At 43.4% G+C, this 19587-nt stretch overlaps 1 protein-coding gene across 7 annotated transcripts in view; it reads left to right on the forward strand.

Moving 5' to 3' along the window:
- Nucleotides 1–1606: 1606 nt before the first annotated feature.
- LOC117386929 (serine-rich coiled-coil domain-containing protein 2-like) overlaps nt 1607–19587 on the forward strand; it is a 38392-nt gene continuing 20411 nt past the window's right edge. For 3 of the 7 annotated variants that reach the window (XM_055229569.1, XM_055229574.1, XM_055229573.1), the window contains exons 1-2: nt 1617–2088; nt 17869–18899. In XM_055229569.1, coding sequence (XP_055085544.1) covers nt 17912–18899 — 988 coding nt within the window. In that variant the 5' untranslated portion in view covers nt 1617–2088; nt 17869–17911. Of the gene's footprint in view, nt 2089–7566; nt 7619–12544; nt 12650–17868; nt 18900–19587 lie in introns of those variants that run through there. The other 4 variants (XM_055229575.1, XM_033984303.2, XM_055229571.1 and 1 more) reach the window with 3 other exon arrangements.

A 19587-nucleotide genomic window follows, 5' to 3' on the forward strand; every position in this document is an offset into this window, starting at 1 on the left:
CATAGACATGACAACAATGAACCACAATGGACCATTCTCTGAGCTTAAGATGCCCCATGAAGAAGATAATCTCCCTGTGTGCATGTTTGATTATTTTCTCAGAGTGGTTGAAAAGGAGCCACAGTTCCTGACATGGGCAGGTCGTGTGTTCCATGACTGTGATCCTCTGATAGACGTCACCGTTTGGCTAAATTTGGTTCATGTGTCTCTGTTTGTCACAGTCTCCTCTGGTCAATGCTCTCGTGTTAATTGGTCAGTCGTTTTTTTTACTTATAAAATCCATTAATGGGGGAGGAGCAAGTCCATTTAAAACTTTAAAAATAAGGCAAGAATCCATAAATACCTGATAACTTTCAAGATCCAAAATATTATAACATGATTATTATAACATGATTTATGAACATACTCAAATAAAATTCAAATTCAAATTCAAATTATACTTACTGTTAGGTGTGTTTTATCAAAATAATTCGATCAGTTCAAATCTCAAAAGTTTATTCCCCTGACAGTTATAATCTAATACAGTACCTGGGGTCAAATGATCTATCCCTCGTATGTGCAGCAGGCACCTTTCCCTGGCCCCGTAACATAAAAATGTAACATGCAACATGAATATGCAAATATTATGTTGAGCAGGTTGATGCCCCGGTTCCTCCTTCCGGCCTCGTTCACCTCTCCGGGCCGCACCAGTCTATTTTTTCGGCCTTGAGTCTCATCCGACTGCCCCGTCCCTGTAAAGGAGTGTCTACACAACCCCAACAGTTTCCCACAATTCATATCACACAATGTTACCTTTAACATAGTTTAAGTGTTAGGACATAGTGCTCAAACTTTAGTATAAACATGGTGCTTATTAGACGACCTTCAAAAAGATACAACATTCAAAGGATATATGAATTCAGTATAAAAATGGTGATTACATGACAATATTCAAAACCTACATGATTTCAGTATCAAAAGATATATATGTATATGTGATGCCCCTAAGAAGCTTTATTCAATCAATATGCATTACATATTTTTGATATATGTATTTGTAATGCAACTCAGAAGCTTTCTTACTTGACATACCCTTCATTACTTAGATATTACAATAGTGATACTCTAGAGTCTAGAGGCTTTTTGTCCATTGTTTTCAAAGTTTTTTGAAGAGAGACTTTAGGGGCTTCAGGATGGCCTCTGATGTATGAGATGTATGAGAGCAGTAAGATATGTGACTGAATATCATGGCATGCATATACGCCTTTGCTGATTCTGTCTAACACTATAATTTTATTTTGTTTTTTATTTTTATTTTTTAAATGTATTTATTTATTTTTATTTTTTATTTTATTTTATTTTATTTTTTTATTTCATTTTTATTTGATTTATTTATTATTATTTTTTATTTATTTATTTATTTTTCAAGAAGCTGGTTTAGTTGTGTACAGCTACGATTTAATCTTTTGTAGATTTGATGTTTGTGTTTAGTAAAAAAAACAAACAAAAAACAAAACAAAAAAACAGCTAATTAAAACAAGTTAATTTTGATTTTAATTGCGTATGAACGATGACGTCTTCCCTCCGGCCCCGCGTGGTGTTTACTGCGGTCACGTGACAGTCAGCTGGGCTCGTGCACTGGATGATTCAGCAGCAGCTTGCGGCCCGCGGACACGCCACACAACCGGGCTTCAAAACCGGGCTGAAGCGGGCCAAAGCGAGCAGTACCGGGGTGATAACGGTGTGTATTGGGAAGACGCACGCCTTGCTCACTGCTTCACCTCACGGGAGCCACAAAAATACGTGAAATAACGAGTTTTTTAGCCGTAAACCGGACTGAAACAAGGAGAAACCGCAGCGAGAGCCGAGCAGCGCCGGAGAAAGCCGAAGATACCCGAAGTCCTCCGAGCGCCCTCCCGTCTCCTCTGCGGACCTTCTCTTTGGATTTTAACATCTTTGAACGCTCTGGAATGACATTTTAACACGGCAGACACCTGGATACGTGCCGTAACTTTATTATAGTAAAAGAAAACTGGATAAAAATGCTTGAAAAACGACGTATTTCCGTGGTTAGTTTCGGATGCTGCTGCTGTTGCTAGCACTTGGCAGGTGAGTTTATGATGTTCTAAAGCTAAAAACACCACAATGACACGATTAAGTCCATTTCTGTCGTGTACTGTAACAAATATAATCAGGACATAATCTGATTTCTTCATTTACATAAGCTTTGAGTGTAAAAAGCCTGTATTTTTCTGTAAAATGTGCAGTAAAGATGCAGGTCGTTGTTTCAGTTGATGCTCTGTGTAGGTCAGACTGAGCGATGCATAAATCAGGCGGAATTATTGTTTTTACATCAAAAAATGGTGTTTAAATCGCATTATCTTAATTTTAAAGTGGATTTTGAGCCCCCAGGTGCAGGATTGACAGGTGAACGAGCAGCACACCGGTGTAATTGTCCGTGGTAGAGTTTCACTGATGTTTTATTCATTTGTATTTGAACCGTGTTGTAACAGAAGCCTTTGGAAAATCAGACCTGTTTTATTTTTCTCTCAAAGGGGGTTTTATATTGTTTTATTCTTGTTTTTCATAGAGTGGTAATAAAAGCGATCAAGAGGATAAAGGTGCAATGATTAATTGGAATAATCGTGATTAATTGACGGCTAAAGTATTCGATTCTTCAAGGTCAAAGTTCAGAATTTCAGTTTGAAATGTGAGAAAGACGATTATTTATACTGAAGAATGAGTTCAGGGCTAAATCAGGACAAAACCAGGTCTAAACCAGGACCAAACGAGGACCAAACCTTGACCAAACCTGGACCGAATGAGGACCAAACCTGGACCGAATGAGGACCAAACCTGGACCGAATGAGGACTAAACCTGGACTAAACCTGGACTAAATCTGGACCGAACGAGGACTAAACGAGTACCGAACGAGGACTAAACGAGTACCGAACGAGGACTAAACGAGTACCGAACGAGGACTAAACGAGTACCGAACGAGGACTAAACCTGGACTAAACCTGGACTGAATCTGGACTGAATCTGGACTGAATGAGGACTGAACCTGGACTGAACCTGGACTGAACCTGGACTGAACCTGGACTGAATCTGGACTGAATGAGGACTGAATGAGGACTGAACCTGGACTGAACCTGGACTGAACCTGGACTGAACCTGGACTGAACCTGGACTGAACCTGGACTGAACCTGGACTGAATGAGGACTGAACCTGGACTGAACCTGGACTGAACCTGGACTGAACCTGGACTGAACCTGGACTGAACGAGGACTAAACCAGGACTAAAAACTGTGCAATATTTTAAATGTGCATTATGTAACTTTCTGAGTGGGGGGTCCGTCACCATGGAGATGTTCAAACTTGGCCTGGAATGTTCCGTAGTATAACATTAAACATACCCAAAGTGCATTTATTCTACTCTGTTGATCAAAAACACCTTTAATCACATGTATTTACACTGTGAGCGAGGCCAGACTCTCCACAGATATGACCTGTAACTTGGTGTCATCTCCTGTCTGTCTCCATGGCGATATAGAAGTTTAGTGTCATCCTGTGGTACATTGTAGGCAAAGAAATAAACAGACAAGCAAGTAGCAGAAAAGTTACACAGTGTCGCCTTAATAGTTTAGTCTTAATTTGGACTATTCTAAAGTTTAATCACAATAACAGTGGTATTAAATCAAAACGGAAAAAATAATGATGATTTGTTCTTTTTATTAAATATTCTAAAGCCTGTAAGTCTCCAGAAAGGACACGTTTACCTGTATATAGTTCAAATATATATAAATAAATGACAATAATCAAAAAATAATTGCTGACTAGTTAAAAATAATAGTTGGTAGCCGCCGCCTAACAATATAAACTCACTGTAGTGACACGATACTGACATTTCGAGTTTGATATTAAGGAATAGACATGATACTCAACATATTCCAATACCACGATGATAATAAAAACAGTCTTTCTTAGTGTGAAATGTTAGAGCAGGTGTCGATACTAAAAAAGGCCCATTCACAGGACAGAAATTAATGATCTTGAGCTGCATCTTTCACAAGTATAAGACACATAGACTAGTTAACACACATGGACCACTATGAACCTACTGCACACTGAGGGATTACACAGATATAAAGAAAATAGTAATATTTAATGCAGATTATCAAGTTTGAAATGTTAGTATCGTGACTAAACACTAAAGAGGATGATCACATCAATCATAATTCCTTTGTCGTATCTCCCGGCCCCGTCTCGTGTTGCCTCGTCCATGATTAAGTGTTTTTATGGTGGTGTGACGCTCTGAGTCACGGAGAATGACATAACAGTCCTCTGTCAGTCTAATGGACATCAGGGTGTGGCTGTGTCTTTAAGATGCTTCAAGATAAAGGAGAAAACGAGACAGTTTCAGCTGTTGGAAAAACAATTATTTATCCTGAAGACTAAACAGGACACAGGACTGAACCGGGGACTGAACCGGGGACTGAACCGGGGACTGAACCGGGGACTGAACCGGGGACTGAACCGGGGACTGAACCGGGGACTGAACCGGGGACTGAACCGGGGACTGAACCGGGGACTGAACCGGGGACTGAACCGGGGACTGAACCGGGGACTAAAAACAGGCCTTAAACAGAGATTAAACTAGGACTAAAGAGGATGGGAGGGCATCTGACACACAGTAGTCTAAACTTGTTGTTCCACATTCCAAGTTCATTCTTGTCATTTGTGTTTCTGAATTTTGGTCTTTCTCTTCCTCCTCAGAGTGACACACATGTTTTAACTTCAGCTGTTGACATTTTTAAACATTCTTAAAAGATAAGGTTTTAGTCTTTTGTCCAATCAGCTCTGGACATTTAAAAGTTAAGGCCAAACCAAGACTAAACCAGGTCTAGACAAGAACCTATTGGGGTCTAAAAAGCAGCAAGTCTTATGAATGAACTACACTGGGAATGGGTCTAAACCAGGTCTAAACCAGGTCTAAACCAGGTCTAAACCAGGTCTAAACCAGGTCTAAACCAGGTCTAAACCAGGTCTAAACCAGGTCTAAACCAGGTCTAAACCAGGTCTAAACCAGGTCTAAACCAGGTCTAAACCAGGTCTAAACCAGGTCTAAACCAGGTCTAAACCAGGTCTAAACCAGGTCTAAACCAGGTCTAAACCAGGTCTAAACCAGGTCTCAGCTCGAGTCCGTTAAACAGCAGGCCCTGTGTAGAGTCTGAATAGGACTTTGTCTCCAGGGAAACACTCCTCACTGCACAAGACTCCAGAGCTCCACAAACTCCTCAGGCTCAACACAGGATGCCAGAAACTGTGACACTACAACCCGGACTTAAAACCCGGAATTAAACCTGGACTTAAACTACCCATGCCTGTTCTATGAATGCATGGTTTTGTTATAATGAGGGAAGTCCTGGTTTAGTCTGAGGTGGGGCCTTGTTCAGTCCTTATTTAGTGCGAGTTTAGACCTGGTTCAGTTCTGGTTTAGTCCCTGGTTTAGTATTGGTTTTGTCTTGCTTCAGTCCTGGTTTAACTCTGGCTTAGCCCTAGTTTAGTCCTGGTTTAGTCCTGATTTAGCCCAGGTTTAACTTGTGTTTAGTCCTGCGTTCACTCCTGGTTTAGCCCTGGTTTAGATTGCGTTTAGCCCTTGTGTAGCCCTGGCTTAACCCTGGTTTAGCCCTGGCTTAGCCCGAGTTTAGTCCTGGTTTAGTTCTGATTTAGTCTTGATTTATCCTTGGCTTAGCCCTAGTTTAGTCCTGATTTAGCACTGATTTACCCCTGGTTTAGTCCTGATTTAGCCCTCGTTTAGCCCTTGGTTTTGCCCTGGTTTTGCCCTGGTTTAGCTCTGGCTTAGCCCTAGTTTAGTCCTGGTTTAATCCTGATTTAGCCCTGGTTTAGCCCTTGTTTATCCCTTGTTTAGGCCTGGTTTGGAGCTCACTGCAGAGACAGACTGCAGCCATAGAGTCTACACTGTTAAATCTGGTGATGAACTCTTTTTAATCGTGTTAAAACTGGACGTTTTTGGTTTGGCTGTAGTTTAAAAGCCAGATTGCACTAAGCATTGTGGGAGCCGTGTAGAGCCGTCTGGCAAAACATTATGAGATTTCATCACGATTTGGGAACAGTTGGATTCAGTCTTGTCATAAAAATGTGTTTGAGTGAAGCAGTTTGTATTCACTGACCACAGAGCAGAGTCCTGGACCAATCAGAGTCCAGGAAACAGAGATGGTCAGACATTTCCTGTTGATTTTACACTAAACAAATGAGGAGAGTGTGAGCCCTGACAAAGGAATGAACATGACATATGAGTTTGTAAAAAATATGGCTTTGCAAAAAATATTTAACTTGGATGTTCTGTTTGCTTCTGTAATCTCCTGTTTTGTGCGTTAAACTTTCCTTCTGCATTTGTCAATCACGTCAGAAGGAAGTGGACCAGGTCTGAGCCAGAATCCTGGTCTGGAGTACCCAGCAGAATTAATTTATTTGAGCTTTCTACCATGTTATAATGTTGTTCCCTCATCACAAACATGCCTGAAGAGATCCATGCATGTTTGAGTACTTTATCGATCTCTCCTGAGCCTTGTACACAGCCACTCCACAAACCTGATGTGCTGTGCAGTCGTTTCTTTAGCGGGATTCAGCTGATTGTGTTGTGATAGCGCTCTGAAGGAGGAGTGAGCAAAAGGAGGGGGAACTCAGAGCATCAATAATGAAAGTGAAACTCATAAAACATGTTAGTACGTTGGTTTGGGTGAATATAACATTAAAAAGTAAACATTTTAAGCAGTTAATACCCCATAGAAGTGAAATACACACTCTTGAATTATTGTATATGTAAACTCAACACTGGAAATCGAACCCTTAACCTTCTGGATGTGGGGAGACGGGGCTAACCACCCTGCCACCCTTGTTATATATTTTTTTCTCAGTGTTTACAACCCTCAGACTCTTCTGTGTTAGCTGGACTATTGTGAGTGAAACGAAGCAGATCAAATGTTTAACTCATTTACATTTGAAGTGCAGAGGCCCACTGCCACGCCCCCTGCCACGCCCCACAGGACTCTTGTGAGCTTAAAGTCATGTTTTAATGCTGTTAACTCTTCAAAAACATCTCTGAAATTGTGTTTTTGTTTCATTCACACGTTTGAGTAACAGTTTATTATTAGTCTGTCTTCATCTCCAAACTTCAAAATGCTGTGTTCCACCTTGTGATGTCATGAAGTGGTAGTTTTCAAGTTTACCTGCTACCTAACTATTTTGATAACAAATGCTGCCAATCTCCACTACAGATGTTAAGCCTTTTATTTTGCATGTTTCTAAATGGGGCCTTTGAAAGTCTTTACTGAGAAACATTTCCATATCGTTTTCATATCGTCTCATAAAACCAGCACAAACATGGCTCTTTTTATGTTTTGCATAAAGTTAAACCGCCCAAGGTTGTCCGTGTGAAGTCTAAACTCCCACAGAGAGAATCATGTATTTTAAACTCACTGTTCTGGGTAATGCATTAAACTTTCAGCTGTTAGACCGCACCATTCACCTCACATTGTTCTGTTTTTCCATTCAAGTCTATGGGCCTCAGGGAGCGGGATATTTACTGGTGACAAAGGAACTGTATAAAAAGGGTAGGACAAAGAATTTTTTTTTTCTTCTGGCTCTCTCCTCTGCATCATCTGCCACTTTCCTCTTCATCCTCTGCTCCTTTGACCCTCTGCTCTGCATTATCTGCATCCCTTTACCCTCTTCTTTTACCCTCTCCTCTGCTCCTTTAACCATCCTCTACTGCTCTGATCCTTTCCTCTGCATCTTCTGACCCTCTCCTCTTTATCTTGTCACCCTTTCCTCTGCTCCTCTGACCTTCTCCTCTCTTCCTCTCACCCTCTCATCTGCCTCCTCTGTATTTTCTGACCCCCTATTCTGCTCCTCTGACTGTCTCCTCTGCCTCCTATGTATCTTCTGACCCTCTCTGCTTTGCTCCTCTGACCCTCTCCTCTGCTCCTCTGACCCTCTCCTCTGCTCCTCTGACCCTTTCTGCTCCTCTGACCCTCTCCTCTGCTCCTCTGACCCTCTCCTCTGCTCCTCTGGCCCTCTCCTCTGCTCCTCTGACCCTTTCCTCTGCTCCTCTGACCTTCTCCTCTCCTCCTCTCATCTGCCTCCTCTGTATTTTCTGACCCCCTATTCTGCTCCTCTGACTGTCTCCTCTGCCTCCTATGTATCTTCTGACCCTCTCTGCTTTGCTCCTCTTAGCCTCTCTTCTGCTCCTCTGACCCTCTCCTTTGCTCCTCTGACCCTCTCCTCAGCTCCTCTGACCCTTTCTGCTCCTCTGACCCTCTCCTCTGCTCCTCTGACCCTTTCCTCTGCTCCTCTGACCTTCTCCTCTCCTCCTCTCACCCTCTCCTCTGCCTCTTTATCTTCTGACCATCTCCTCAACTCGTCTGACCCTCTCCCCTGCCTCTTTTGTATCTTCTGACCCTCTCCTCTGCTCCTCTGAACCTCTGACCCACTCGTCTGCTCCTGTTGAACTCTTTGGCTGTTAGATTCTGGTTAAACTGGATTCACTGTGGTGTTTTGTCATTTTAAATATTTTCTGTCCCTGAGGCTTTTTGCATAAACTGCTCATGTGACACAGGAGAAAGTGTTCAGCGGTGCGAGTGTTCAGCGGTGCGAGTGTTCAGCGGAGCGAGTGTTCAGCGGAGCGAGTGTTCAGCGGAGCGAGTGTTCAGAGGAGCGAGTGTTCAGAGGAGCGAGTGTTCAGAGGAGCGAGTGTTCAGAGGAGCGAGTGTTCAGAGGAGCGAGTGTTCAGAGGAGCGAGTGTTCAGAGGAGCGAGTGTTCAGCGGAGCGAGTGTTCAGCGGAGCGAGTGTTCAGCGGAGCGAGTGTTCAGCGGAGCGAGTGTTCAGCGGAGCGAGTGTTCAGCGGAGCGAGTGTTCAGCGGAGCGAGTGTTCAGCGGAGCGAGTGTTCAGCGGAGCGAGTGTTCAGAGGAGCGAGTGTTCAGAGGAGCGAGTGTTCAGAGGAGCGAGTGTTCAGAGGAGCGAGTGTTCAGAGGAGCGAGTGTTCAGAGGAGCGAGTGTTCAGAGGAGCGAGTGCTCTCTCTTTCTGTAGGTGTGTGCGATCGTGACCCCAAACCCCTTTACTGTCCATCAGATTTGTGCTAAACTGTCTGTAAACGTCTTTGTGCAGGTTCAACTTTTGTATGAATGGACAGTTAAATTAAACACAAAAATCCAGAAATATCACGTTAAATGCATCTAAACCCATAAAAAAATGAGCTATTTGGAAACTCTTGGACTTTAAAAGCAGACATTTAAATTCATAATTGAAAGAATAACCGTGTCCTCATAATGTTAATGGATGTTAAAAATATAAAAGTGAGATTTAGTTTTACTCTCCACAGATGTGGCTCTTCATGGGCTCCTCTCTCCAAACAGAATCACCTCAGCTTTTATTTTTCCCATAATGCAATGCTTTCAGTCAGACAGAGAAATATACAGAGAAGTACCTGTGTAACTACAGGGCAAATATCACATTTATAGAAAGTTTACAGACAGCACAGATACATCTCAAGTTATATCATCTGAAGGACGCTTTCTAGTATTAACAATTTTAAGAATCCAGAGGAAGTGTTTGTCCTTAATCCACTCGTTTCACAGCCTTTTTATGTTTTTGTTCTACAGTTGAGGCTAGAAGTTTACAAACACTATATAAAAAAACACATTCACTTTTTCTTCTCTCTGTCTGACATGAAATTAGACTGAACTTTTCCTGATTTAGGTCAATTAGGGTTAGCAAAATAAATTATATTTGCTAAATGCCAGAATAATGAAAGAAGGATTTTTTAAAGACATTTTTTCATTACTTTCTTCAAAGTCAGAAGTTTACTTACAGGAAGATTACTATGACTGAACAATTTGGGAAAACCCAGATGATGATGTCACGTCTTTGGAAGCTTTTGATTTAGTTTATTGGTTTATTGACGGTTAATTATAGACACACCCGTGGATGTATCTGAAGACACACCTGAAACACGCTGCTTCTTTGTGGGAAAGTCAAAAGAAATGAGCCAAGATGTCGGGAAGAGAATTACGGACTTGAACACGTCTGATTCATCCTCTGGTGTAGCTTCCAGATGCTCATGGTTCCACGTTCATCTGTTCAAACAATTATATGCAACAATAAACACCATGAGACTGTCCAGCATCACACCGCTCAAGAAGGAGACGAGTTCTGTCCCCGAGATGAACAAGCTTTGGTCTGAAATGTGCAGATCAACCCAAGAACAAAATCAAAATACCTTGTGACACTGCTGCTGAAGCTGGTGAAAGTGTGTCATTATCCACAATGAAACGAGGACTGAGCTCAATGGACACTCTGCAGGAAGAAGACATCATTAGGAAGAGACATGTCCTATGGTCAAAACGTGGCAGAGGGAGTGGGGACAACTGATATCTGTGATCAAAATGTATTTCCAAAGTCTCATTGTACACTAGAAATAATCATTTGACTTGTGGGTTACTGAAATAAACTTAGTTGAAGCCCTGTACTTGTGCTTTAGTAAATGTACCTCTAAATCTTTCGTCGATCCTAAACTCTGTCCTTAGACTTTGACCTGTGTGTTCTTAGTCTCCTCGCACGTGTCCCTGTTATATAACCTCCCACAGATAAACAGCAAACTTATCAATAACTCTGATTAAAACTTAGCTATAATTGTTATGGTTATAGAGCGGTGCACGTGACATCACATTTTAAACTGTCCAGAGTTTAACCAGCGCTGAAGGACAAGGCAGAGCTCTCCGTCCTGTCTCCGGTGGAAATTGCTGGTTGGTTTGTGTTTAATATCTTTGTAATTATAGGGTCTACCCACATGAAACAGAGACTGGCACAAAGTTCACTGTTTCTTCAGGACTAAACCAGAGCTAAACCAGGGCTAAACCAGAGCTAAACCAGAGCTAAACCCAGGGCTAAACCCAGGGCTAAACCCAGGGCTAAACCCAGGGCTAAACCCAGGGCTAAACCCAGGGCTAAACCCAGGGCTAAACCCAGGGCTAAACCCAGGGCTAAACCCAGGGCTAAACCCAGGGCTAAACCCAGGGCTAAACCCAGGGCTAAACCCAGGGCTAAACCCAGGGCTAAAACCAGGGCTAAAACCAGGGCTAAAACCAGGGCTAAAACCAGGGCTAAAACCAGAGCTAAAACCAGGACTGGACTCCACTGTCACTCTCTGAATCCTTTATGTTCGTATTTAGTTATAGTTAATGCATTTGAATATTTATGATACATTTTGATCCTGGAAATGCCATCGACCCATCACTCTTTATCATTCTGTAACAAACATTTTGTATGAAATGCCCTCCCGATTCTTGGGTGAGTTTAAAGTTCAGATCAGTCTCTCTTGGATGTGAATGCTCCTTGATGGGATTAAAATCACTCAATCTATTTCCAATTATATATAATGACACAGAACTTGGAAATAAATATCTTGTTGTATTTGAATATAAGTGTGTACTAATACTGAGACATCAGACAGAAGCAAAGGACTGAGGCCGCAGGCTGTTTCCACTTCACTGGATGCAAATATAGAGCATGACCTACAACAAGCTAAACCAGGGCTGGACCAGGGCTGGACCAGGGCTGGACCAGGGCTGGACCAGGGCTGGACCAGGGCTGGACCAGGGCTGGACCAGGGCTGGACCAGGGCTGGACCAGGGCTGGACCAGGGCTGGGCCAGGGCTGGGCCAGGGCTGGACCAGGGCTGGACCAGGGATGGACCAGGGATAAACTACGGATGCACTAATCTAGTTTATTCAGTTCCAATAGCAGATTTGATTTGCTATATGAAAGCAGTTTTCTTTAATAAAGCAACACTGATCCATGTGTTATGCAGCTGTTATTTATCTTATGTAACTACAGAGCAACTTTGTGTAGATAAAAGTTCAAACACGAGACTTTCTGGGCCAAATATGACCAGTCTGTGTACAGAGATTTATATGTACAACCAGTAAATCGAACCGATATTTGGAAGCGGATATCCAATACCAGTATCAGATCGGTGCAAAACCAGGACTAGACCAGGACTAGACCAGGACTAGACCAGGACTAGACCAGGACTAGACCAGGACTAGACCAGGACTAGACCAGGACTAGACCAGGACTAAAGCAGGGCAAGACCAGGGACTAGATTAGGACTAAACCAGGACTAGTTCTAGTTAAACATATTTGAAATCTTATGATAAATTTTGACTTTAAGACCTGAAAATGCCATTGACTCCTCACTGTTTATCACGGTGCTCCTCTCTTTTCATAACTCTCTGGTTTATTTTATCTGTGGATTTGTTTGTTGATGACTTTTATGAGACTGCCGTGGAAAATTTGAATATCAAAGGGACTTTCCTGCTTAAATAAAATCCACTACAAATTAATAATTGAGACTTTTAACAGTGAAAACAGGAGGAGCGGAGCAGGGACTGAAGGGTTAAATCTGAGGTTTAGCCTGAGAGAGAATTATAAATGCAGAGAACAGTGAACACATCACAGGATTCTCTCTGTCGACTACAGGACAACTCTGTACTGTACTACAATACTTCAGTTTAACTACTCTCAAATACTACTAGTACTACAGTTTAAGGAGATTTCAACTGCTCTGATCTTACGACACGATGGTAAGAGTCTTTATGTAATTGACCTGCTTTTTAGAATCACTGAAACAGGACTAAACCAGGACTAAACCAGGACTGAACCAGGACTGAACCAGGACTGAACCAGGACTGAACCAGGACTGAACCAGGACTGAACCAGGACTAAAACAGGACTGAACAAGCACTCCAACAGGACTAAACCAGGGCTGAACCAGGGCTGAACCAGGGCTGAACCAGGGCTGAACCAGGGCTGAACCAGGGCTGAACCAGGGCTGAACCAGGGCTGAACCAGGACTAAACCAGGGCAGAAACAGGACTTTACTAGGACTAAAACAGGACTGAACCTGGACTGAACCTGGACTGAACCTGGACTGAACCAGGACTGAACCAGGACTGAACCAGGACTGAACCAGGACTAAAACAGGACTAAAACAGGACTAAAACAGGACTAAAACAGGACTAAAACAGGACTAAAACAGGACTAAAACAGGACTAAAACAGGACTAAAACAGGACTAAAACAGGACTAAAACAGGACTAAAACAGGACTAAAACAGGACTGAACCAGGACTGAACCAGGACTAAAACAGGACTGAACAAGCACTCCAACAGGACTAAACCAGGGCTGAACCAGGGCTGAACCAGGGCTGAACCAGGGCTGAACCAGGGCTGAACCAGGGCTGAACCAGGGCTGAACCAGGGCTGAACCAGGGCTGAACCAGGGCTGAACCAGGGCTGAACCAGGGCTGAACCAGGGCTGAACCAGGGCTGAACCAGGGCTGAACCAGGACTAAACCAGGGCAGAAACAGGACTTTACTAGGACTAAAACAGGTCTGAACCTGGACTGAACCTGGACTGAACCTGGACTGAACCTGGACTGAACCAGGACTGAACCAGGACTGAACCAGGACTGAACCAGGACTGAACCAGGACTGAACCAGGACAATTTGCTCTGAACTAGAATTAGTATCTAAGCCAGGACTATTCAACTGTATACTTAAATCTGGCTGATATTTGGTTTAGTACCAGGTCTGAACCAGGTCTGAACCAGGTCTGAACCAGGTCTGAAACAGGTCTGTCACAATGATTACTATATTGACTTATATGAAAGGTGAATCAATATATTGTGGGTCTCAATATTTATCATGAGTCCTTTTTATTTGCAAAATTGGGGAGATTTTGGTTGTTTTTGTAATTTTACACTATGATTTTAGCCATAGAGAGTTGAAAAAGTCACTTCTATGGCTAATTATTATTTCACTCTGTCATTTATTAGTTGCAGCTCAGGCCTCTTAATGATTCTGTCTGTTTAAAGTTTTTTAACTGGGATTATGTCACTTTATTATTTTTGTATCAGTGGCATAAAGTCATTTCAGTTTTATCATTTATCGTGGTATTTCTTTGTTACGAAATATTGTGCTTCCAAATGTGACAGGTCTAGTCTGAACCAGGGCTGAACCTGTCCAAACGCTGTCCAAACGCTGTCCAAACGCTGTCCAAACGCTGTCCAAACCCTGTCCAAACTCTGTGCAAACTCTGTGCAAACGCTGTCTAAACTCTGTCCAAACTCTGTCCAAATTTTTTGCAAACCCTGTCCAAATTCTGTCCCAACCCTGTCCAAATTCTGTCCCAACCCTGCCCCAACTCTGTCCTAACTCTGTGCAAATCCTGTCCCAACTCTGTCCCAAATCTTTCCCAACTCTGCCCAAACCCTGTCCTAACCCTGTCCTAACCCTGTCCTAACCCTGTCCCAACTCTGTGCAAATCCTGTCCAAACTCTGTCAAAACACTGTCCAAACCATGTCCAAACTGTGCGCAAACTCTGCCCAAACCCTGTCCCAACCCGGTCCCCCACGCGGTCCCCCACGCGGTCCCCCACGCGGTCCCCCACGCGGTCCCCCACGCGGTCCCCCACGCGGTCCACACACGGTCCACACACGGTCCACACACGGTCCACACACGGTCCACACACGGTCCACACACGGTCTACACACGGTCTACACACGGTCTACACACGGTCTACACGGTCTACACACGGTCTACACACAGTCCAGACCAGGCCTTAGTTGTACTTTTCCCTGCAGACACTGGCTCAGCGTTTTAAGGCGAATCTTTCAATTATTAATGTTTGGAGCTTTGAGCCGAGTTGAGACATCAGGGTCAGAGACACAAACAGAATCTGAGCGGAGGCAGAGACGTGAGACACTGGACATTTAACAAGAACACAGGACAGTCCGGTTTCATGTTCGGACCCAAAAGAATCCAGAGGTATTTACACCGCAGAGGTTTGTTTAGTAGTCAACTTTAATTTACTCATTTGTTTGATTTCAACAAATTTAGAATGAGCAGGTCTAAATTTGATACAAACCGGGACTAAACCAGGACCAAACCGGGACTAAACTAAAGCAGATCTAAATTTGATGCAAACCTGGGACTAAACTGGGACTAAACTGGGACTAAACTGGGACTAAACTGGGACTAAACTGGGACTAAACTGGGACTAAACTGGGACTAAACTGGAGCCAAACCGGGGCCAAACCGGAGCCAAACCGGGACCAAACCAGGACTTCCTGCAGATCTACATCAAATCTAACCCCAAGTCTTGTTGTTTAACATGGCACCTTATATTTTTGTTAAACTTTAAAATCTTGGAGCTGCTGTGTTTCCTGAACTCTAATATTAATTGACTGAACCAGGACTGAACCAGGACTGAACCAGGACTGAACCAGGACTAAACCAGGACTAAACCAGGACTAAACCAGGACTAAACCAGGACTAAACCAGGACTAAACCAGGACTAAACCAGGACTAAACCAGGACTAAGCCAGGACTAAGCCAGGACAAAACCAGTCTAAGTAAGTCCCATTTCTCTCTCCTCAGTTACGATCCTTTCTCCTTGTTACATAAGCTTTCCTCGGGCTCGCCCAGATGATTCTTCCACACCAGAATCACAAGTTTGTCCTCCCGTTTGAACAAATGTACCGTTTATTTTCGTTTGCCTGATAAAAGCGGCGTGTGACGAGGTACGGCGGCCCTTGAGGGACATTTCACTCTGAACATTACAACACCACCAGTGCCCAGTGCGTTTATCAAAGGCAAAGAGAATCATACTGTGAAAATAGTTATACCAGACTTTATCTGATTTTATGTAAGAAAGAGATGAGCCTTTTATTAGAAGCTTCAGGGAAATTGAAAAAGTTTAATAACAGCTTGCTTATCAGTGTTTGGAATCAAATTTAAGTTGGGGGAAAATTAGGCAAAGCAAAAATAATTGTACCAGGTTTTATCAGATGTTTTTAGCCTTTTCAGAGAAGCAGATGATAGTTGAAATACACGATCTCTGTCTGAACCAAACATGATCGTCCAATCAGATTTCTTTATTTCAGTGACGCATGTGAACGAAGGAGCTCATTGGTCAAAAAACTAAAACAAACTGACAGTTCTCCCCGTCAGATTAACAGAATTTTGTGCTTTACTCATTGATTCTACAGAAATCCGCCCTGGTTTTCAGTCCCTAGTGATGTTTTTGTACTTTTTTTTTCCTTATAAGCAGCTGTATTTGTTTTGATCTGGAAGGACCATGCATGTCCCTGATTGGCTTATCCACCTGTCAATCATGCCCACCTGAACTCTTATTAGAGAAGTGCGGTTTCTGGATTCTTCTCTACATCTGAACCTGGATCCTACATTGAAAAGCAAACACCGTGCAACTGTTATTACTGCTGTTGTGTCCTTGGGCAAAACCTTTGATGTTTGCTGTTTGACAGGTGTAGACGGGTGCAGACGGGTGTGGTTTGGGAGTGGTTCTGCCCTCTCTCTGTTCAATGTAAACGTGTATTATGTTTAAAGCAGAAGAGGGAAAGTAAAGTCTGCGCTTGTGTTTTTATTCCCTCGTAAACTTTTGTCTGCTGCAGTTTGAGTGAAAGGTTCAGACGTTTGTGAAGGGAGAGGTTCATTTAAGAGTCTGAGAATAGAACAAGTACATGGGGACTGGAGTGGGACTGGAGCGGGACTGGAGCGGGACTGGAGCGGGACTGGAGCGGGACTGGAGCGGGACTGGAGCGGGACTGGAGCGGGACTGGAGCGGGACTGGAGCGGGACTGGAGCGGGACTAAACCCAGGCTTAACCAGTACTAAACCGGGTCTGGATGGGGACTGGAGCGGGACTGAACCAGGACTGAACCAGGACTGAACCAGGACTGAACCAGGACTGAACCAGGACTGAACCAGGACTTGACCAGAATTAATCCAGGACTAAAAGAGGACTAAAAGAGGACTAAAAGAGGACTAAAAGAGGACTAAAAGAGGACTAAAAGAGGACTAAAGGAGGACTAAAGGAGGACTAAAGGAGGACTAAAGGAGGACTAAAGGAGGACTAAAGGAGGACTAAAGGAGGACTAAAGGAGGACTAAAGGAGGACTAAAGGAGGACTGAACATGGGACTAAACGGAGACTAAACGGAGACTAAACTGGGAGTTGTGTGGTCCAGTCTGAGTGAATGAGAGCCCTGTGGATTATACGTTTGCTGAGGGAGTGGCTGTTTCATTCAGACGTTGTGTTTGTTTTGTGTCACAGACAGGTGTCGTGCTCACCTGTCATCTCTGACTCTCTCCTGTCGCTTTACAGACACTTGTAACAATCTGTTAATAATAACAACCATAACCACTGCTAGTTAATGTTTGTTTATAATTCTAACCATTAACCGGACAGCTCAAAGCATTTAGGTCTTTCTCTGAGATGAAAATGTCAATACAATAAAACTATAATCATGAACACAAAACTATGTTAAAGGTCAGATATTGCACAAAATTGACCATTGTGAGCTTTAAGTCATGTTATAATGCTGTTTTGTTTCATTCATACATGTTTGAATAACCCTTTTATTATTAGTCTGTAACATCTCCAAAGCTCAAAATGTTCCACCTTGTGATGTCATGAAGTGGTAGTTTTAAAGTTAACAGCTACATTTTTAAATTTAGTTCAGTAGGGTTTGGCAAGTCCAGGGCTGAAATGATCCAAATGATTCTAGTGAAGGTGTGTGGAGTTTAAAAACACAATGGAGCACTTCCTGTATCACCACATGATGACATCACAAGGTGGAACAGAGTGTTTTCAGTTTGTGAGAAGTGTGTTAAACATGTGTGAATGAAACAAAACACAACTCCAGGTCTGTTTGTACTGAGGAAATAACATTATAACATCAGGAAATAGCACTCATCCTTTATTCTCTTGTGTTTCTGCAGATTCTCTCCATCGCGGCCTCCATGTTGAGGAGGGCGGGGCCTGATGTCTGCCCCGCCTCCCGCCGCCATGCCGACCGCCGTCATGACGACCGCGCCAGTGTCTAGGCTGCCGAAGTTCACCGCATCCTCGACGCGGCTAACGAAACCGGCGCTAACTCCCAAAAACTCATCCAATAATACATCTGCTCCTACTGCTGCTGCTAATGCTAATGCTAATGCTAACGCCGACATGGGTCAAGCTGCCTCTGTAAACAATGGACATTCTGTTAGCTCCACGACTAGCCGCCTTAGCAATGGATTCTACCACCATTCGGTAATAACTTCAGGAGTTAAAACCAGTTTGGTCAACGGTAACGGCAAACAAAATGGTTTCATACGAACGCCGACCAACTTTACCGCAAAATGGCGTAAGGAAAACGTGGAAGACGCGACTGCCGACTTCGAATACAAGTCAGGGAAGAACGCTAACTGTAAGAAATCTCCGAATAATTTCACTGGAAAGACTCGAGTTTTGACTCCAAATGCAGTTTCAACCCCAAAAGTTATTCCCAAATCAGGAAACGCAAAAGTTACTCAGAAGTCGACGCTGAATTGTTTGGCAAAAAAGCAAAATGGTAGTAGTTTGCCCAAATCCCGAAGCGCATCGCCGCTGGAGGTTAAGAAACAGGTCGCAGGAAGGTCCCATTCCAGTGACAGCATTGGAGCGGCGCAAAACGGTACGCTAACGACAAGAGATAAGATAAGATCGAGAAGTTTAACACAAGTGCAGAGACAGCCATCACCCACCGGTACGAATCCGGTGGGGAAAAGCAGAGCGTATTCAACAAACAGGGCGGAGAGGAAAACAGGAAGTGCAACAGCGTCAATGCTGCCGACGGCGATGGTAAAGAAGCCGCTGGTGCCGAGACAAAATGGAGGAGGGACTTTCAAAATAAGAGCGGGGATTTTCAAAGAGCCAGGACCGATCCGAGTGAAGAATGAACCAAAAAGGAATCAGAGGAGGAATTCTGTGGAGACGCCATCGGATCCAGGTAAACCAGGATTTAAACTGAGACCTGAACCAGGATCTGAACCAGGATCTGAACCAGGATCTGAACCAGGATCTGAACCAGGATCTGAACCAGGATCTGAACCAGAACCTGAACCAAGACTAAACCAAGACTAAACCAAGACTAAACCAAGACTAAACCAAGACTAAACCAAGACTAAACCAGGGACTAGAACCAGGGACTAGAACCAGGGACTAGAACCAGAGACTAGAACCAGGGACTGAAACCAGGGACTGAAACCAGGGACTGAAACCAGGGACTGAAACCAGGGACTGAAACCAGGGACTAGAACCAGGGACTAGAACCAGGGACTAAAACAAAGGAATGCAGCAAGACTAAACCAGGGATTGAAACCAGAGACTAAAACCAAGACTGAAACTAAACCATGACTAAACTGGGACTGAACAAAGGCTTAAACCAGGTGCTAAACACATAACTAAACTAGTACTAAAACTGGACTAACCATGGACTAAAATGGGGACTAAAGTAGGACTAGGCTTGGACTACACCTGGACCAAAAAAAACTTAACCAAGGAGTAAAACTGAACTGATCCAGGACTACAACAAGGCTAAACCAAAAACTAAAAAGTAACCCAGGACTAAACCAGGACCAAATTATGGCCTAAACGGAAAACTTAAACAAAACTAACCTGGGACTAAACCAGTTAAA

This window comes from Periophthalmus magnuspinnatus, chromosome 19 (assembly GCF_009829125.3).
Source record: "Periophthalmus magnuspinnatus isolate fPerMag1 chromosome 19, fPerMag1.2.pri, whole genome shotgun sequence".
In the NCBI taxonomy this organism is placed as follows: domain Eukaryota; kingdom Metazoa; phylum Chordata; class Actinopteri; order Gobiiformes; family Gobiidae; genus Periophthalmus; species Periophthalmus magnuspinnatus.